At 42.8% G+C, this 21958-nt stretch overlaps 1 protein-coding gene across 2 annotated transcripts; it reads left to right on the top strand.

Annotated features, from left to right (window-relative positions):
• The first annotated feature begins 1408 nt into the window (after window positions 1-1408).
• bicd2 (bicaudal D homolog 2 (Drosophila)) lies at window positions 1409-17473 on the top strand. Of its 2 annotated transcripts, none has more exons than XM_042088811.1 (9): window positions 1409-1953; window positions 8991-9203; window positions 10621-10773; window positions 11166-11609; window positions 12004-12378; window positions 12988-13563; window positions 13669-13820; window positions 14062-14434; window positions 15291-17473. In XM_042088811.1, the coding sequence occupies exons 1-9, from the start codon at window positions 1714-1716 to the stop codon at window positions 15291-15293; spliced, it is 2529 nt and encodes an 842-aa protein (XP_041944745.1). In that variant the 5' UTR covers window positions 1409-1713; the 3' UTR covers window positions 15294-17473. The 2 variants fall into 2 exon arrangements, with proteins under 2 accessions (XP_041944745.1, XP_041944746.1); XM_042088812.1 differs by having other exon boundaries at window positions 1410-1953; window positions 14062-14344.
• The last annotated feature ends 4485 nt before the right edge of the window (window positions 17474-21958 follow it).

Here is a 21958-nt window from a genome sequence, read left to right on the forward strand (position 1 = left end):
CTTCCTTTTTGTTCATATCCATGATTTGTTCTTAAATTGGTCATCCATTTATGGGACTCAACAATGGCACTTTTATCCAAAGCGAGCCACGGCAATAGTACATTTAATTGTAGTATTGTCTGGCAATACTAATATTCATACATGACATAGCCTAAGATTAGCCCATATTCAGCAAATATCACAAACTGCTGCTGCGCCACACAATAGAGATCATCATGACTTGGTGAACAGTGTTTTTCCTATGTGTTTTTCCCCACTTGTGTAGTCTACATGATAAGCATATATATATATAAATATATACAAAGAGTTTTAGACCCTGACCAGCTATGATGTGACTCAACATTGGGGCAGCCGTGGCCTACTGGTTAGTGCCTTGGACTTGTAACCGGAGGATTGCCGGTTCAAACCCCGACCAGTAGGCATGGCTGAAGTGCCCGTGAGCAAGGCACCTAACCCCTCACTGCTCTCCAAGCTCTGCTGTTGTTGCAGGCAGCTCACTGCGCTGGGATTAGTGTGTTAGTGTGTTTCACTTAAATGAACAGTGTGTATATGCATCATAAATGAGAAACTGTTTGACAAACAAACAAAAATGAGAGAACTGAAAACAGGACCTGGAAAATAAGTCCTTTTGCAACTGCTATAGTCAGCATTTTTTTCTCCGGAGTGCCACAAATGATTTAATGTAACTTGATTGTGACTGGACACAAAGTCTTTGTATATACTGTGGTAATCCCAAACATGGTATTAAAATTCCTATTGCAAATGGAAAATTCATATTATGCAGAAAATCCAAGTGTCAAAATGTGCCCATGATAAGACTACTGAGATCCCCTATATCAGGGTTCTTATCTCCTTTCGTTAGGGATTTGTAAGGGCATGTCAGGTAGAGAAAGAAACCATAGAATTAGAGGGCTTCTGTGTGTGTCCTCCTCCACTAGCATGCCTATTGTGAAAGAAAACAGGAAGGCCTATGCAACAATATAATTGTAAATAATTGTATGTTCAAGAGGGCCTAATCATAACAATCACGATTCAGTCTGGAAAACTGTTATTCAGTGGTATCAGAATAATTTCCTCTGACAAAATCAGTCTCAATGTGAGTAGGCCTATCTATCTCCGTATTTTATCCGCAATGCACATTTGCCAACATGTTACAGGCTACCTAAAACCAGCAGAGGGCAATAGAGATGTGGGCCTCGTCAGAATTCCTATTCAGTTTCCATCCCAGCGGTCAACAAGCCGCATAGCAAGGAGGATGACGTTGCCCAGGATTGAGACAGCCAGGGATTTGTGTATTCGTCTACAAATGGCAATGCATCACGGGAGTGGTAGTCATAGCTCCAAATACGTTCATCCATTCTGCGCAGTGTCCTTGCATGCAAGTACTGTACCTCCCAAGAATCCCCACAATCGTCTTTGGGCACTGCGTCTTTCCAGATGGATGATCTCAGCTTGAGTTCTCCACTCCCCCCGTTTCGAGCGGAAAGTGACAATAAGGGGTGGTGGAGAAAAAAATGAAGCAAAGCTAGAAAAACTAGTCTATTATCTTTTAAGTATATGCAAAACCGCGCAGCGGACAAGTTTCTAGAGGAAGAATCGGGATTTCACCGAGAGCAGCTATGAAATTCGGCTTCGGAAAAGACTGGTGGTGTTAATGCACTACAATAACGGGCAGGGTCCGTTATCGTGTCAGCTGTCTGCCGGCCGGCCAATATGTCTGGAGATGAGGAGGAATTCCCCGACGCGAAGCTAGTCATGGAGTCCGGGCCGCAATGGCTCCGGTCAGAGATCGAGCGTTTGTCCAAGGAGTTGAGCGAGACGACCCGCGAGAAAATTCAAGCTGCGGAGTATGGCCTTGTCGTTCTTGAGGAGAAGCAGCAGCTCAAACAGCGATATGACGACCTGGAGAGCGATTACGAGTCTGCTCGACAAGAACTTGACCAGCTCAAAGAGGTAGGCAAACTTAAAGGAAAGGATTCTTCGATGCCAGCAATCTGTAATAGGCCTAGCCTACAGATTTTTGGGAAGCTGCGTATTGACTAACGTAATTCGTCCACGGTTAGGCCTACTTTTTGCGGTCTGAAATTACAGAGTTGGTAATGTGTCGAGAGGCCGATGGTTCGGCCTATCTGGCAACATAGTGGCACTGAAACGTCTATTGTTTGTTTTCCCCAGTCGTAGACTATCACCCTGATAAACGTTACAATTTTACACACACAGGTTACTTTTAGGAACCCTAAAATCGAACCTTTCGTGAAATTGCTCAAATGCAGTATTCTGTAGAGAACCACAAATCTGTGTGAATGATCGAAACTAGATTCGATGGAGTTAGCTTTTCAGTATTCTTCAGAGGAAAGGCAATAAAATGGCCATTATGTGTGATGGCTATGGCCCTACCACTGCAGTTTGACTGAGCTGTTGTGGTAACGCTGTAACAATTTCCAAATATTCAGGCTTATTTTAATGGCAAGCTATGTGCTAGCCAGCCAGCCGGTGTTCTTGAAGTGTTAGCCTGGCTAAATTTGTTTAGTGGGTCGACGCTAGGCCTATACTGCCTTTATTAAGTTGTCATGCTTGTAAGATCTTCTACAGAGAACAGTCGGCATGATTAGCCTAACATTCATGTGAGTTAACCTTTACCAGATTTTTTCTGTTGCTTTTGACAGCAGGTATGATTAGTCCTAACGTTTAGGTTATGTGCCAGCTATCACTGATTCCTTGTTATTTCGTTCCATTACAGTTATCCATAACATTTAGAAAATATCACATGTAAGGCTGCACTACATGGGGGAATGTCTAATTGCGATGTTTATATTGTCGTTGCGATTTGATTTGCAATATAATGTTTGAAAGTTTAGCTTCAGTTCAATATTCCCAATTTCATGCAGAGTTGCATGATTAATTGCAGCCTTTGCAGTTAGCCTAGTTCAAATAGCTCTAGAAATTGCTTAATTGTGCAGCCATGTAAACATTCAAGACACGTTTTTGCTGCATAGAAACATAAAATCAGCAACAAAAGTATATATGACTTTAGTGTACTTATTTGAGAAGAAAATCACATTTCGTCAACGTGTTTATAGTGGATGCAATTGGGAACAGACGTTGCCAAAATTAGGCTTGTGTTGTTGATCAACTAATTAACTCTAGCTCTACTGTAAAGCCTTATAATTGGATACTTGATAACTGGAGCATGCAATTCCTTGGGATCAATGTATGAAAAACACACATCCATGAGGTGCTCTTCATTAGATCCCAATCCCACTTCCATCTGGATGTCAAGCTGTAAACTGGCTGTCAACCTTATTGTCAAAACAGACTGGTCATACTACGACAAGATTTGCTTCACTATATCACAAGTCACCACAGAATAGAGGAAAGAAAATGAAATACTCAATGACAATGACAAGCTGATTGCCCACAATAAGTGTCTGTAAGGAAATGAATCAACATTTCTACTGACAAACCCATCAGGTCAATGTGAAATGACAGCCTGGCAGGAATGCTACATGGCGAAATGTAATAATGTATCTAGCCAAAGTTAATGATATAATTTCAGAGAATCCAAGTGTGCCTCCCTTGTTTTTGGCCACTCCACATAAGTTGCTGAAGTGATTAGGTCACCTGATTTGATGCATAGACCATTAGCCATGACCTTGAGCTCTCAGTCACTGGACGGTGTACAAACAGTTCAGTGTTCAAACAAATTTGAATTTGAATTTGGCGCCACTAGGTGTGTTGTTCTTAGCAGAAATATGCAGAAGAGCAACTTCTGTGTATGACCTACAGAGCCAGTGGCTTTCTCACGCATACTTTCTCACCCTCTTTCTCACTGTTGTCCTTGTTCTTAAACTCTCTGGAACAATTGTAGACCCCCCCAGTCAAAGTGTTGGGGGCTCCAAACTCCTCAGCTCTTAATGGTACTACATCAAGAGGCAAATCCCCCAGTAAGCGGATATGTGGTTGTCATTCTAAAAAAAGATGTCCAGTCTGGAAGTGCGCCCATGAGTGCCTATATGTGAAGCAGTAGGGGATTGTGGGGAATGTATTTCCAATTAAACAGGATGTTTATGCACCAGTATGAAAAAACTCATGGGAGACAAACAATGTTCATGGGAGACAAACAATGAATCTCTGGCTAAATGTTTCAGTTCTCCATGAGAAGTTGATTGTCTCGAACCTTTAACACACCATGTAAAAAATCCAGTTTGGGGAGTTTGAGATTTTCAAGAATTTTGAGGCCTGACAGATGCAGATTATTTGATTTAAATACTGTCCCCTTATGGCCTACATTTGGAGTTCTCTGAAGGTTTTATTTTATTTGAATGATATCCTAAAAGCTCTAAACAACCAATATCCTTTCAGTCCTAGCTTACATCCTACACCATTAGGCTAAGGGCACATTTGACAAGGGACCTTTTGAAGCTTACTTAAGCACTTAAATTTGATGCAGTACTAAACTGCCTTGATTTTTCTGCTACTTGTTTGTTTACATACATCGCCGGTCACCCATACATAGATTGCTGGTAAGTGAACAAAGGTTCACTGGACAAGCTCAAACTCACTAAACACATCCCAGCAGGACACAGGCTCAGACATGGGATCAGACATGCGGACAAAGGTGGGGACTAATCTCCTCAGCCCAAGAGTCGGACTCACTTGCTCTCTTCAAAGAATCGAATTGGAGTGCCTTGGCATCCGTAAAGACACTGGAGTAAAACTGTACTAATCTCAGTCATGTTGCAGTTGCACCCAGAGTAGTTTTCACTGGTGTGATTTCATGCAAGCAGGAAGTTTCTGCACATCTGCGCAAGACATCAGTTACTGTGTCGAGGAGTGGCATTTGATCTTGTCTATTGGGAATGTTGAAGTGGGAGTTGGGTGGAACGGCTCTGTACTAAAGTGAACGGTTAGCACAAAAACAGAGTTCTGGTTATAACCTCTTCTCCACAAAACAATTGCAGCTGCTCCAAACATCAATGGCCTAGTGAGAGGTATTTTGTGGCAGTCAAAGCACAGCATATCCTACAAAGGAAGACATTTAGAGATTTAATTTCAAGCGTAATTTAAATATTAAATCTCTGAATATCTTCCTAATATACAGTTGAGCCTAGGACCGTTACTATTATCTATTATTTGAACTGAAACAGTCAATAGCTACATCGGAAAAGAGGTTTTTGTTGGTTTTGTTTTTGTTTTGGAGCACCTGGGTGCTCCACAACATGGGCCAATTATTTTTTGCAGATCCTGCATCCTTGATGCAGATTTCTGATGCCAAATAAGTCCTTGGTATGTACTGGTCCAGTATGTGCATATGGCTCAATAGACATAAACATGAAGGAACCCCAACCCCAGTGCATCTATCTATCTATCTATCTATCTCTATCTATCTATCTATCCATCCATCTATCCATCTATCTATATATATAATGCTGTGTTTTTGTATTTTGAAAATACTCAAAATACTTTTTTCAATGGGGCATGGAACACTTTCTAAATCAGCTTTTTATCCCAAACATTTCCTGTAGGCCCTGTTAACGGAATAGAGCCCCTCAGTCAAATAACATAGGTTATGTTATGAGATATGTCTTAATAGGGCCCCTCAATCATATAACATAGGTTACATATATAACATGACGTTACATTATGTAATCCAATGGATTACGTTACTGATGACAAATTGGTGTGTAGTCTGGGCTCTGTTATGGATTACATTTCAAAGTAATCTGACCCAGCACTGACTACAATTTACAAACAAGAATGGCATGGATTATGTATCTATTAAGAGAAAACATAATGGGGTTAAGATTCCCAGAGAGTGAGATCTCTCCTTCATCAAGCGTATTTATCCACGACATAATTGAGCTCAGTTTAACATCAGTATGAGATTTTTGTCATTTTCTCATACTTTGTCATTTCAGCTCCTGACAAAAAACCCAACTCTCAACTTTATCTCAACATCTTTGAGATGTTACCATCTCAATCAGATAAACAGGTCAGATGTCAATAACAGCTGCATTTTGTTTTCTTGTGAGGCAAAAGACATTCTCCAGACAAGAACATTTCCTCTGTGTAGGAAGGAGGAGTGACTATTTTACTTGCTTGTAGGCTACATTTTAATTTGAATCTCAGAGGTTGTTGTTATAGCATAGTGTCATATATGTCCTGTGCATAATTTCTGCTACACTCAGGGTGATGGTCAGAAAGCCAGTACAGAAAAATGGAGGCATGTTTACAAAAATGTTACATACATATAGTCTGAGAGAGCAGTAGTGTATATTTTTAATTAGAATGTTATATGTTATATTGTATGTTGTAAGATGTTTGATCGTAAATTCAGGTGACAGTGTTTGTCCTCTATGTTTGAGCTCTAGAACTTGTGCATAGCCTGGATGGCTGGTGGGAATGACTGCTATTTTATCTTCCCTTGACATGACTACATTCCGTCAGAAGATAACAACAGTAGATGTTCATTATAACATAGACTAGCTCACATAATGCTCACATAATGCTAGTAATTGTTGTATATTGTTGCTTTAATGTAATTGTTATTTAGTGATTCAAAAGAGAGGTTTCAGTTAATTTGAGATCAAGTTTATTTTTTGGATTACTCAGTCTACTATACTGTAGTGAAGATGGTGATGCATTGAGAAGAATCATAACATTAATTATGACACTACTTCTTGTGCAGCCTGAGCTAATTAATAAATGAAAAGTCCATACAGTGTTTCTTAGAATCGTGCAACATGGAACAGTATCACAAACCATACTAGTTATTTTCTACTCACCTTGTAGTTGAGCGCCAGGTTGCTCCTTCAAAGCCATAGGTTCAGTTCTAATACTGACAACTTGTACTACACGATGGCTTGGAGATGATCAAATCTTAATTTATGACATGCCAAGGTAAAGAATGTCTGAAGATCTTTGGCAGCACACATGCTGTTGTTGAGTTGGAATATACAGGGATGAGTTCTGCCTTTTTCCATTGCTTGTTGGCAGAGATGTGTTTTTGTTTACAGGATTGTGTTTAACATGGGGCCATGCACTGGAAGTGCTGAGGTCATAGCTTAACTTGGTCAACTAGCCAACTGATTCAGGCAGACCAGGTTTGCTGCTGCCAGCTGCCCTTTGTGCCTGTCATAGTTGTGCAAGATGAATGATGGGTCCTTATTCCACCATGTCTGCTTAAGAAGTCTGTCAAGCATAGTCTAGTGTTACTACCAGATGAGTTAGTTTGTGGCTGTGATCACCAAGAATTCTTCAATGGCTGAGGTCTCCAAGTTGTTTATAGGCCCTGAATATATCAGTGCTTTTTAAGCTTTTGAATATAAGAGTGACAGTAAGCTTGTAGTGAGTGCTACAACCTATCTTCCCAGCTGGTAGAGTATGACACTGGCAACGCCATTGTCACAAGTCCAGAGATACATGAGCTTAATCAATAATGCCTTCATTCCTGGTTTGTCATTGTTGCACTTGGATAAAAAAAAAAGCTTAATTTTTAAAAAAAAAAGTGGGATTCAGAAGGTCTTTCTCAGTTATGGTGTGCTTGCCATATGTGAACTATGTGTAGCTTTCATCAGTCGTGATCTTTTGTGGTGGACCTTCATGTATGATCCCTATAAAGTGATTGCTGATCTCGGTGCGATTGTCAGAGGAGCCTTCTCACTTGTAAGAAAACTGGGGACAGCTGGGGTGGCCGCAACCAGAGGATCTGTGAGGGGCGGAATCCGGCTCAGGTTGAAGAGGAGGTGTGGTGTCATGACAACCAAGATGTCCCATATGGTGGCAGCCCAGAGCAAGTCAGTAGAGCAGCTGGCTGGCCAGCAGTACGCAGGGATCAACCCCGGCTCAGGCCACTCCACCGGCCTGTGCAGCTAAGACCGAAGAAGCGGCCATTTCTTTATTGTGTGCTTACAGTATGCTCTCAGTGTACAAGTAAAGTGCTTTGTGTTGGAAAAATGCACTATATAAATAAACACTCACTCACTTCACTCTTCTGTACATCAGGCCTTTTTTTTTTCGCTTTCTTGTTGCCCACAAGAAAATGTGAACTCAATGGAATTAATTGTATTTATTTCAAAGTCTTAGCTCTGTTTACTTTGAATGCCAATGTCTAAATGCACATATTGAGTTACGGGAATAGGATGACAATTAGACTAGTATTTTTGGCCTTCTTTAATCCTGATGCCCTTGCTCTCTCATTCTTTTCCTTTGTCTGTTAGGCCTGTTGTATTCTCAGTGCCTTTGTAATCATGGATTAGTGTGTGTGATAATTGTATTTCCAAAGATTCAGCCAACCCCTTTGTATAGCCACATGGCATTGACTCCATGATCCTTTGTACCTGTGGGCCATGTCCCAGTTAACCCTACGAAACACCAGAGCTATGGCATACATAAGAATTCCTAAAGGGCAACCTCCTTCATTCTGGACATTGTGATATATTTGTATTTCCTGCTGAATGCAGAGAAGTCGGTCCAAAGGATTTTCAGTGTCTTGATAAATAGAAGCCTCATTGTTATTCCAGAATCTGGTTCAATTGTAGCTCTGTTCACTGAAACGTAAAGCACGGAAAGAAAAGTGACAAAGACGGGAAAAAGCACTGTTTGTCAAGCCATGTTTTGTGTGCTTGTCTGTGCTCTATTCAGAGACCTAAGTCGGCAGTTGAGGGGGACAAAGGCTAAGAAGTAGGTAATGGAATGAGCGGGAACAGAACTGTGTGACTTCACTCACTCCGTGCAGTTTGATTTTAACAAGCAGGTCACTCGTCTGTTTAAATTTCAACTTGTACTTGGTTCATTGTACCTTTTACTTGTAAATGAATGTTACATTGGTCTTAACTTTCACCACAAAAAATTTAGTTTGTGTTTTCCATAGACCATTATGCTATATTCTACTTAGCACCCACCTCCTATTGTTGTCGCTGCTTAGCTCCCCTGTAAACATAATGGCACATCTAAAAAAGGTTTTTATTGTCCTGCTCCGTCTCTCCCAGGCCTTTGGACAAGCCTACTCGGCCCACAGGAAGGTGGCAGCGGATGGGGAAAGCCGCGAGGAATCGCTGATCTTGGAGTCGGCCTCCAAAGAGGCATACTACGAGCAACGTGTCCAGGAGCTGCAGAACGAGCTGAGACAGACCAAGAATGACCTGAGCAACACCCGCTCGGAGAATGAGAGGCTGGCCAGCATGGCCCTGGAGCTCCGGGAGGTGGGAAAGGGCAAATGCTTGGAATTTTTTGGAAATCTTGGAAATTCTCCTTTAGGAACATGGTTCTTGAAGTATTCAATAAATGATTAATTATTTTAGCATTGTAACACTGATCCTAGATTACAGATAACTCATAAGTCGGAGGATGGACTTTATCCGAGTCCGTAGGTATTTCAGCTTTGAGTGGCGTTAGATTTTGTAGCCTACTTATTTTCTGGTAGGAGGTTGGAACACTATTTGGACATTTCAAGTTGGAAATACCATGCTGTTTGGAACGCAGCATAAATTGAAATATAAGTATATAAAACTGTAGTACCATACCATCATAGACTGTCCAAAAGATGAGTCATTGTAGCCTAATGATGTCATACATTCCTTTGGAATTAATGATTCATGATTGTCCTCATGAATGTTAAGGGAATCATGAGATTGACCATTATTTCCTTGGTTGAATTCATTCTGTTGTTTCACCATACATCAGATTGAACCCTGTTCTGTAAGTCAATGACCACTCCAATCACCCGCCAGTAACCAGGTATCTTACTTTTTTGAGATTGACTGGGATTCTGAGAACCTCAGTGAACGTTTGATCTTCTGCTCCTGTCTATATAAGACCGTGTCTCTGTAGTGCAGTTTTAGTCATAGGTAAATGTAATCTCCACAAGTATGACTGTAGCCAAGGAAGGGATGAGAATATTGAGAATGTGAACAGGAGGAAACGAAACTTCTGTTAACATTATGTAATTCTATTTATTTCTCTTCATAAAGAGGAACCTCTGCTGAGAGGAAATGGTCTTAGGGGCGTCCCGTGGTGAGATCAGCCTCATCCGTCATTTCCATTTCCGCTGAGTCATTGTTGATGACATTTAATGTAGACGCAAAGACTGGGCTGTGCATGACAAAATTAGAGTCCATCGCTCTCATAGATCTAGGAAGTACTAGGGTTCTTCTTCATCTTTAAGAGAACCATATTCCATGAAAATCCTGTTGAATATGCTTTATAGCAGTGTTATTGTGAATTATCCTTTTCCTCATAACCTGTGTTAACTTTTGTTGTTAAACGTAAATGTTTTAGCTGTATGCCATTGCCTTTTGGGAAATTATGAATGATGCACTGCTGACTATTCTCCGATTAGATGATAAGGGATGTCTGGGGCACAGTTTTTGCCTTTTACAAATAAACTTCAAATAACTATGCTGACCTCAAATAGGCTGACACAATTATGTCACCCAGCCAATCACGAGGACTTTAGCTGAAACTTTCTCAACAAAAAAAAGAACAGATCTGGTGAAGACCAATGAGTCAGGTTTTTTTTTTGTCACATTACCAAACATACCGAATCATTACCATCAACAGGGGCATCATGTTTTGATTTCTGTGAAAGCTGAAGTGCTGATTTGAGCTGTCTGTCTGCAGAGTAACGAGATGGTGGAGCTCCAGAGGGCTCGTCTTCGCGATGACGTCCGGGAGTATAAAATCCGCGAGGCCCGGCTGCTGCAGGACTACACCGAGCTCGAGGAGGAGAACATCACCCTCCAGAAACAAGTCTCTCTGCTCAGGCAAGGCCAGGTGAGTCCCTCTAACCCAGTAGTCTAGTCACCTGGAGCCCCGCTCTGGTTACCTGGAGCATAGATCTTAGAAAGCTAGATACTGCGTTGTCCGTTGAGTCCGTCGAGCGTAAACGCAGCCGCCATATTGCTGGGGGCAACACCTTTACTGTCTATGGGCAACACTTGCCGGCAATCAGAGACACCTGTCTGATTTCCAGTCAGAGTCACATGCTCCTCCATTGGCCTCCAGTGATTGCTGCCCCCACCAAGATGGCGTCGCTATTTACGTACGTTCTGGAGCTCAATGCGGTATCTAGCTTTCTGATATCTGACCTGGAGTATGTCTGCCTGTACCTGCACTCACACCTGTCTCTTTGCTCCATCTCTTGCTCCTTCTGCTCCCTCCCGCAGGTGGAGTTTGAGGGGGTCAAGCATGAGCTGCGGCGCCTGGAGGAGGAGGGTCAGTACCTGAACAGCCAGCTGGAGGAGGCGCTGCGTCTGCGGGAGATCTGCGAGCGGCAGCTGGCCGAGGCCCTGGAGACGCTCAAGACGGAGCGCGAGCAGAAGGCCGCCCTGCGCAAGGAGCTGACGCAGCACATGACGCTGGGCGACTCGCTGCTCGCCGTCTCGCTGGACGGCCTCAAGCTGAACGCCGACGAGCCCAACAACGACGACGACGTCATCCGCACCTTTGAGAACGGCCTGGCCAAGATGACCGAAGCGCAAGCCCTCGACAACCGCGCGTCCACGCCCAAGAAGTCCGATAACTTCCGTCCAGCCCCCAGCCTGGTGGATGACCTGCTGAGTGAGCTTAACATCTCTGAGATCCAGAAACTCAAACAACAACTGCTTCAGGTAACTGTCCCAATCGCCTGTGCTGTAACTTACTTATAGACCCTTTCAAGAGAGTTCCATTATTAGCATCATAGTTGGCCCCACAAGACTTCCTTTTTAACATTCCATATGTTATCTTAATGCAGAGGAAGTAGATCGGGAACCAAATAGAATGTTCAAGCATTGTTTTTGTTTTTATTGTTGAAAGGGTCTATAGTAAACACATTCATTCAGTGAGCAGGCGTACGCTGTGGAAAAGTGTGATGCTTGATTCTGTGTCCCTGTTTAGTTCTCATCTGAGGTGTGGCACTTCTACTCATCCTCCTTTTCATTGTATTAGAATTGCGAGCAGTTATCCTGTAGACAAGTTCTGGCCTGCTTCTGTTGTCTAATGCTGGTTCTGGTTCTGTTGCAGGTGGAGCGTGAGAAAGTGGCCCTGCTCTCCACACTGCAGGACAGCCAGAAGCAGCTGGAGCAGGCTCGCGGGTCGCTGGCCGAACAACAGGAGGCCAACGGCCGCCTCAACCAGGACCTGGGGGCCATGCGGCGACTGCAGGCCAGCAAGGAGCGCCACTCGGCCCTGGACAGCGAGCGCGAAAGGGACAGTCGCGAGGACGGCGATGGGGATTATTACGAGCTGGACATCAACGGACCGGAGATCCTGCGCTGCAAGTACGAGGTGGCGGTGAACGAGGCTGGCGAGCTGAGGGCCGAGCTGAAGGGCCTGAAGGAGGAGCAGCAAGAGCAGACCACTCATTACCAGCAGGAGCGGGCACGCCTGGAGTCCCAGGTGCGTACGGGAGCTTCATTGGGAATACTGCTGCCCATGTTGTCCTGCTCAGTAGTATATTATAAGCCAGAGGCAACAAACAGCTGAAAGAAACGCTCAAGCTGATAATACATGGGGGAACTTTTTGAGCGATGTTGCTGGGCAATATTCGCCATTGTGGTCCTGGCATGTTCCCATTGATATTGGGCAACAGATTCTTTTCTAGAGAACTCAGAGAATCATCAATAGGCAATTGTCAAATCATCCAATCAGAATAAAAGGAATTGGTTATGTGGTTGCCCAGCAACATTGCTCAAAAATTTGCCCCATGTTTCATTACCTTTACTGTCTGTGTCTGGATAAAAAAAATGTTTACCCACAGATTTTCATGTTTGTCAAAATAATCAGGATGACAAATGTGTTACCTTCTGTCAGATGACAAATGAAACTGAGACATAATAGTAAATGGTTGTTACACATGTCAGTAGAAAGTACGTACAGTAAAAAAAACATCAGATTTTCTTTTCTGTAGAAAATGCAATATACAGTAAAAGATGTTTAGCGATTTTTAACTTACAAGCTTACGTGTGTGTGTGTGTGTGTGCGCGTGTGCGTGTGTGCACGCGTCAGGTGCGTGATCTGAGCGGTCAGCTGGCCTCCCTGGAGAGCGTTAGCCGCGAGGAGCGTCAGCGTGCCACCCGGCTGGAGAAGGAGCTGCGGGAGACCAGTGCGGTGGCGGGCGAGTCCCAGGGTAGCCTGAGCGTGGCCCAGGACGAGCTGGTGGCCTTCAGCGAGGAGCTGGCCAACCTGTACCACCACGTCTGCATGTGCAACAACGAAACCCCCCAGCGCGTCATGCTGGACTTCTACAAGGAGGGCAAGGCCGGCCCAGGCCAAGTCCCCAACGGCCGAGACACAATCACCTCGCCACCGCCCCTCACACTCGCTATGGACGACACCCGCAAGGAGCCCATGGACATCTACAACTTGGTGGCCATCATCCGCGACCAGATCCGCCACCTGCAGCAGGCCGTGGACCGCACCACCGAACTGTCCCGTCAGAGGGTGGCCTCGCTGGAGCTCTCCGCCGTGCCCGATAAGGACAAGGAGGCCTGCATGGAGGAGATCCTCAAGCTCAAGTCCCTGCTCAGCACCAAGCGGGAGCAGATCGCCACCCTGAGGACCGTCCTCAAGGCCAACAAACAGGTACGCTCCAATAGACATCCCTCCTGTGTGCTCTCTCTACACGTCTCTCAGGATCCTGACCTTGAGTGACCACTCCTGAGTCCCATTCTCCCTTTGTGTGTCTAGACAGCCGAGGTGGCTCTGGCCAATCTGAAGAGCAAGTACGACAATGAGAAGGCCATGGTGACTGAGACCATGATGAAGCTGAGGAACGAGCTCAAGGCCCTGAAGGAGGATGCCGCCACCTTCTCCTCTCTGCGCGCTATGTTTGCCACACGGTACGATGCCTCCCAGCACACATGCAGATGAACAGACACATACACACAACTGCACTTAAACTCACTGGCATTATGCGTCTATATATGAAAATACATAGCCTTAGATGGCTGCTCAGTGCAGTACATTGTCTCATTTGAATTGTTCCCTCTTCAGTTCTTTCTCTGTAACGCTTGACCACCCCCCCCCCCCCCCCCCTCCTCTCTTCCTGTCTCTCTCCTCCTTTTGTTCCGCAATCCTCAGCTGTGACGAGTACGTGACCCAGCTGGACGACATGCAGCGGCAGCTGGCCGCCGCCGAAGACGAGAAGAAGACGCTGAACTCGCTGCTGCGCATGGCCATCCAGCAGAAGCTGGCGCTGACCCAGCGGCTGGAGGACCTGGAGTTTGACCACGAGCAGGCGCGCCGCACCAGCGGGGGAGGCGGAGGAGGGGCCGGCGGCCTGTCCAAGACCACCTCCTCCGGCCGCAGGAGAGGCGCCACCTCCTCCACCTCCTCTGCCCACTCCGCCCACTCCAGCCCCCATGTAAGTCCCCGGCTGACCTGCAGGGGTCGCCAGCAGCCCCGCGCCATCATGGGAGCACCCATGGTCTTCTGCAGCGAGAAATATAAGATCGTATGTGACCCCTGAGCCATGTCCCCTACCCCCACCCCCACCCCCAAAACCTCACCATCACTACCACCTCAAAACCTCACCATCACTACCACCTCAAAACCTCACCATCACTACCACCCCAAAACCTCACCATCACTACCACCCCAAAACCTCACCATCACTACCCCCACTCATCTGCCTGCTTCATTGCACCCCCATAACCTGCATCTGCTTCACCCCCAAGCTAACTGTCACCGCTCTAGGCCAGGCTGACAAAAGGCCTGGCAGGAGACCGCTGCATGCAGGGACACACCGAGCTATGTGGCTTCACCCTGGAATGACCGTTTGTTTAACACGGCTGCAGATGAATGCATGTCCACGCCGGTCTCTAACTGTGGTTAACGCTGTAGCCCTCCCCCCCCAGTCCTTATACATCACCCCACTGTCTTCAAAGCAGGACTATGTGTGCTGTTTTGGTGTTTCATGCTGAGCTGTCCTCAGCATTGTTGTTATCAAGCCTGTGTGTGTGTGTGTGTGTGTGTGTGGGAGGGAGGGGGGGTGAGGTTTGGGCATTTTTTCTTTTCATCATTCTTTTTTTCCATGTTATGTGTATTAACATTGCTCTCTAAATTCATCCCTCCATCTGTCACTCATATGTAGCTTCTTAAAACGGCTTGCATGCTGAAATAACCCTTCCTGGTGAGTCGGCATTGTCATACTTTAAAGTCCCACTCACTCATGTAACCTCTCATATGCACGGTCAGTCCTCTCCTGTCCTCACTGAGACTCTCGCTGTCTTGGTTGTACACTACTGTGAATAATAATAATCTGGTTAGCTCAGTTGTTGACCCTGTGTGTTTATCTTTTGGTTTTGCAGTAACGTAGTTGAGCTGGATGTTGTGATTTCCCTGATGGTGATCCCCTGATTCCTGCCGACGCTTCCTACAGTAGAGCCTCCCTGTGACATTATAGCTCCCGAGCGTTCTGATTGCTCCACCAAAATATGCACAGCACCGACACACTCGCATTGATAAAGATGCATATGACACTCTCACACACACACACACACACACACACACACACACAGACAAACAGACAGACAGACAGACAGGCATAGCCTAGTATTTACAGTATCCCTAATCCTAAATGAACTCCTTAGCTGTGTCGATGCAGTTTCCTTATAGTAAGTCAGTTGGAAACTGGGGCTCAAGGTACATTGGAAAGTCCACCCTAATTTCCAACCCTGAGCCGACTTGCTCTCCATGTGTGCATTATTCACATTCATTTGTTTTTGTTCGGTTACATATTTTGTTTTTGCATCTTTCCTCAAATGTTACTGCACTTTCTCGTGTACACTTGCCCCTCAAGCAACTCCCGCCTATGCAAGATATACCACATGGCTCACTATATTTCAAATTGATCACACTTAAATAAGTGGGGATGACACTAATTGCAAAAAGCAGATTGCAAAAAAAAGCATCTGCAGAGTGCACTTAGGAAGTCTGGACTTAATCTATTGGCCTTAAACTGAGTTTATGTGGATTCCCCTGCTCAATGACCGGGGTTTGGCTAATAGCCGTGGGTTGTGGATGGGGCAGTGTATTCCTGTTGATATGCTCGTGATGAGTCTTTGAGCTTTGTTTTTGTTTGTCATATGTAATAGGAACTGTTTTTTTATTTCATTAATATATGTATGGTTGTATGGTGTTTCAATAACATTTTGCATGTTTAACTGCCATGTTATGAACAGAATCCAGGGAGAGCAAACAAAAAAGTATGTATTTATGACACTTCGTGTTAACCTGTATCCAAGTTTAATCTAGCAATGTCTACCTTTGGACTCTGGGGTCAGCCTATTGAAAGAATGAACGGATGGAACAATTTTACCGGAAGCACAACCGCAAGATTCCACGCCGGAATTACATAATATAGTTATATTTTTGTTTGTTTTCTTTTTTGCTTCCTCTCCTCTTCTGTCTCAGTAGTACGCCATGAGTGCCTTTTATTTCTTCAGAAATAAGTTAGTTTTTTTTCTTTAACCAGAGAGCAAAAACCACCCGTTTTTGTGAGGTAGTTTTACTGGAGTATTGAGGTGATGGATATTTGTATTGAACTCTACCTATCCCCTCCTGCTAGCATGCATGTGCTGCTGCGGCTTCAGGATATCTGTGGTAAACCTTATTTATGCTATCGTTTGAAAGCTAAGCTAACGTGACTTGTGAGGAAAACAAGTGACCCAGTGTGGATTAGAGCAATTACTGCAAAAGAAGGTGTAACTGCAAGCATTTACTGAGTGTCTTGTAACCTTTGTATTTGGATGGTCTGGTGATGTGTATAGCAGTACTGAGGAGACAAGTAGTTTCTTTTCCTTTTTAATGTTTTTAATATAATCGTTTTATATGTGGTAAAGAGTATTGGAAAAAAACAGATCAATGGAAAAACAAGTCCTCTCTCAACAAGTCTGTTGTGCCATTTCATACCTTCAGTTTGTTGAGGCATTGAAATGTTTCAATATTATCAGGGGGTTCACATTAATATATAATATATATAATAAGAATTATATATGTTATATAAACAAGAAATTTAAGTGCAATTTAACTGCTGTATCAGGTGTCTAATTCAATGTACTCTATTGCTTGAAGCATAGTGGGAATTAATTGGCCTATTATTGAGGGATAGCTGTGCCCATTTTTATACTGCAATATTTTGTCACAGTTTTATATCTTTATATGGAATAACTTCACCTGTCTGATCATATTTATTGATAACAATATTAAGCAGCTCAGTGTTATTAATGTGCATTATGATTAGTGGCATGGTTAATGCCAGTCTCTTCAAAAGCACCTGGTGGTTGCAGGTGTCCTACATGTGAGGCCTATCTGGTAGGAGCACATCATTTGACTATGGCTTTATCATGACATTTATTGATGGTTTCACTGCATTTCCCTTGGGGAGACCATCACGTGTCACCATTTGTACTAAGAGGACTTTAGCTTGTGTAAGCTCTTGTGTGTTAAGGTGCTCATTATTCTGGCCAAATAAACATGGTTGAAAACTGAACTTGTTTGTCTTGTCTGTGGAGAAATTTGACCTAAACCAAGCTGGTGTTTATGTCAGTGTGGAGGGGTTTTTCAAGTGTGTAACCTGCAATGGAATTAATTAACTTAAATTGGTAAATACAACTCAGTTTGTACAGTACAAGTACAGCAAACGTATATTTATTTTAAAGGTTTTGCTGTTTTCTATTCAAGAACTCTACTCTGTTTTTTTACACTGAGCTGTTATTATTCTATTATTTGTAAGTAGGCCTAACGATGCGAACATTACCTTGGTTTAATCATATTGGAACTGACAACTGCCAATCACTTGGTCAGTAGCCAATGGGTTACTAGATTACACCCCCCAACATCTAGAAATACATCCCACCTTCCTGTGATACAGCCATTCAGCACAGGTTTTTTGGAGCTATTGATCACGTGGCGACGACATCAAAGTGTGTCACAACTCTCTCTTTTTATGGCTCTGGGTGAAAGTAAATATTCATTGCATTCATGTTGCTGCCCTTTTCCAGGGTCAGGAAAAGGGCAGCAAAAATCTCTACAGACCCCTCACATCCTGGTCATAAACTGTTCAACCTCGTTCCCTCTGGTAGACAATACAGGGCACTGTTTGCCAAAACCAGCCAATACAAAGACAGCTTCTTCCCCCAAGCAGTCACTCTGTTGAACACTCAGTAACAGCCCCCACCCTTACAATGAACATAGTCAATCAACACTTCTACTCATCTACCTCATCAACCTTACAGTTACAATAGTGTTATTAATAGATTATCATTGCACTGAACTGCCTTGCACTATATTTATTTTTAATTTTCTTGCCTGTATTTGAGGTGTCCAAGACTTGGCAACCTTGACAGGGACAACAAGGAAGCAGACCCTGATTCTGGTATCTGTAGCCTATTACATTACATACCGTAGTCACTGTTTCATGGGTGGGAATTATCTGCTATAACAAGAGTACTTTTAAACCTAGAAAACATCGAGCCACCAGAGCCACCAGGTTCTTGTCTGCATTCACATTGATGGACAAAGATATCTGTGTAGTGAAACAATCAGCTCCAGCTAATTCTTTGCTTCACCATGGGTAAGGGTGGCACTGTTTAATACTCACAAATTGCATAGGCCTACTAAGGGGCTGATTTCAGGAAAACAGCCTCATGTTTATGGCCACATCTCTGTTCCAAAGGAATAAAAAAAATGTGTTTAGGCTTTCTTTTGTTTACTTTTTTTGGGGAACACTTTCACCTATAGAAACCTCATCTGGTTTAGAGCAACATTGAATTTGCCAGTTTCTTTATTCCAGCAATATTAAAAGAAGTATCACGAATGGACTCTTTATAGAACTGTCTCATAGACTGGCATATCTTTACCAATGTCTAAAAGAATATGTTGTAACTACAATCACCACTAGGGGGAGACAACACATAGAAGATAACACCCTATGATGGTGTAATCAGAATAACACAGAGACATTTAGACATTTGTTCCCTTTGAAATGAACAGACTAATTACAGTTTTTTCTGAATGCTTAAACACAACTGTGATTCTTATAGCACAATAAATTTTGCTGTTGCGAATACAGCATTTTACAGCCAACAAGAGTTTTGAAAAAGCTGATTTTGCCTAAGATGGAAATGACTGACTACTATCAAATTGTATTGTATGTATTCTTGGTAAGATTGGTATTCTTGGTAATGGTAACTTGGCAAGAAACAAAAATAGAGTAAAAAGAGTTTTACATAAAGTCCTTTTTGTAGAACATACTGTAAGCTAAAGTCCGATTACTGTAATTTTCCTTTCATTGTCCTATCTGCATTGGTTCTGAACATTTCAACCGGAAATCCTTTAGGAGCAGATTGAAAGGGTCCATATCTATAGAGCATATGTCTATTTATAGATCTACACTAAGGCAATGATTGGATGGTGTTCAGTAAAGTAATAAGTGTTTACACATGTGAAGAGAGAGAGTGAAGCACTGGTGATTTAGTGTGGCATTTTCATGGGTTGAAATCAAGTTACTTCCTGATAGATTTTTGTGTGTTAAGTAGAAAAATTGTGTGTGGTGTTTTGCAAAATGTGTTTTCGGAAAATGAAAACTGAGTCAAACACTGAGAATTAGTGTATGGTTTTGCAGATTTGGTGTGGGGTTATGATGTTTGGAAGATGTTTTAGAAAATTGTGTGACAAGCAAATATTTAGTGTGTAAGCAAAAAAAAAACTGTAGTATAGGCCTATAAATATATATACTCTCTATGTAGATATGGACCCTTTCAATCTGCTCCTAGAGGATTTCCGGTTGAAATGTTCAGAACCAATGCAGATACTTTGAAAGGAAAATTACAGTAATTAAACTACAGTAATTATGCAATATGCAATTACAGTAATGAAAACTTTTTTACTCTATTTTTGTTTCTCCCCAAGTTACCATTAGCTCAATACATTTATCTGTGGCTCTAGAAATGCCTTAGAAACACTTAGGAATCTTTGTTTCTGCAGTTGACACTCCCCCCCCCCCCCCCCCCCCCCCCCCCCCCAGACACACACACAAAGCAAAGTAATTTGATAGTAGTCAGTCATTTCTGTCTTAGGCAAAATAGCTTTTTCAAAACTCCATTGTATTTTCCTTAGTTTTTTTCTTGTTCTTTTCTTGGCTGTAAAATACTGTATTTTCAACAGCTAATTATTTTGGAAAAATCACTCATTTTGGTTTCAATATTGCTTGCATTTTTACTATGTATTTCAACTTCTCTCTGTAGATACCATAACTTTCACTCTTGCATGGAAATACATATATAAAGCCAATGAAAGGCAGAAGAGCTTTAGGTTTTGAGCAGCAGTGTGTACATGATGTATCCAAAATGTCATATTATGACAAAAGTGTTTATAATGTGAGGCGAATGTTTGATTTAATGATTTATGTGTTTATGACATTTTGAATGTTGTGTGCTATTTTGCTGGAGATTTGAGGCATTTTGCATTTTGTGTGAGCAATTGTAGGTTTTGTGTGTGGAGTTTTGAAAAATAGACACAGAGTTTTGAAAATGTATGTAAACAAAATATGCTGCATTTTAATTAATCTGTTTATTGCCAGCAGACAGCCAGCAAGTAGTGATAGCTTTGATATTCCAGTGGAAGTTGATTGACACGGTGGCACCATCTTGTGAAATAAAATATATGCTCCCTAATGTCAGTGTCAGGGGAGAGGATTGGATGAATCTGAGAAGTTGTGAAAAGTACATTTACTCGGCCCTGCAGATGTGTTGAGAGCAGCTTCCTCCTCTTCACTGGACTGGTAATAAAGAAAATAAACAAGCTGGTATTAGCTCTACTATTTCTTTTGATATTCGCTATGTTTTTCACCCCAATATTGTAGTCTATTTAACTCACTTTTGACAACCTTGACATTTTGTAATGACAATTTACATTTAAAAAATGTTACTAAGGCATGGATGTGGAGAACAACCGTATATTTGATTAAATTCAGCAGTAGCCTAAAACACCTTTCTAAAACACAGCCTTCTCTCTCTCTCTCTCTCTCTCTCTCTCTCTCTCTCTCTCAGTAGGTGCTCTTTGGCACTTTTCTTTGCATTTGTTTCCTTCTTGACACAGGTTCTCCCTCTGTCCCTAATTTCCTCTCTTCTGTACTCTCAGATATCTAACATGCAGATATTTTCATCACTTACATCCACTCCATCCACATTCACATTCTCCCTACCAGTGCACTGACAGGCCAAGACCTGAAGGGGGTTGTCACACACCACAAAGCAGGCTTTACCTGAGGTGCTGTACCAGCAGATGCACTGCCATCACACCCTTTTTTAGAATAGAAAAAAATATTTCAGTAGGCTATTCAATTTCATTATCCTAAAAACCCAGAGTCCCCCCCATACTAGGATGGTTCGACCCAACCTGTCACATGCTACCCACCATCACCTGTCAATCACTGTCAAAACTCAAACGATGGAGTCGTGGTTGAAGCGTAGCGGTAATTCTGATGGCACAGTGCTCTGTTTTAAGTCTTTTTTCTCAACTAAAAATGCTTTGCGCTGGTTATTGCGCTGGAAAAAATATTTCACAGGGGCTACATCTCTGAAAAAAGGTTGAGAACCACTGCTCTATGGTAAGGTGCTCTATAAGTCCAACAGTGCAACAATGCAAGAATAAAGTCTAGAGACCAGCATAAAAAACATATGGACATATAAGAGAATAATGTAGACAAAGTATAAAAACTGTATCAGTGCAAGAATAGGTTTAAGTAATAGGGTTGCAGCCATTGGTCAAGTATTAAGTATTAAGTATTAAGCTGATCAAGCTCTTCTGCTTTGTAATAGTGCTGTAATAGTGGATGACATTCATTGTCCAAGATGTTGATCAGTTTGTTCAGGGTCCTTTTGTCTGATATTGAAGTGATGCACTCCAGTTCGGCTCCCACGACAGAGCCAGCTTTCCTTACCAGCCTGTCTAGTCGCCCAGCATCCTTCTTCTT

Source organism: Alosa sapidissima, chromosome 4, assembly GCF_018492685.1.
Source record: "Alosa sapidissima isolate fAloSap1 chromosome 4, fAloSap1.pri, whole genome shotgun sequence".
In the NCBI taxonomy this organism is placed as follows: Eukaryota; Metazoa; Chordata; class Actinopteri; order Clupeiformes; family Clupeidae; genus Alosa; species Alosa sapidissima.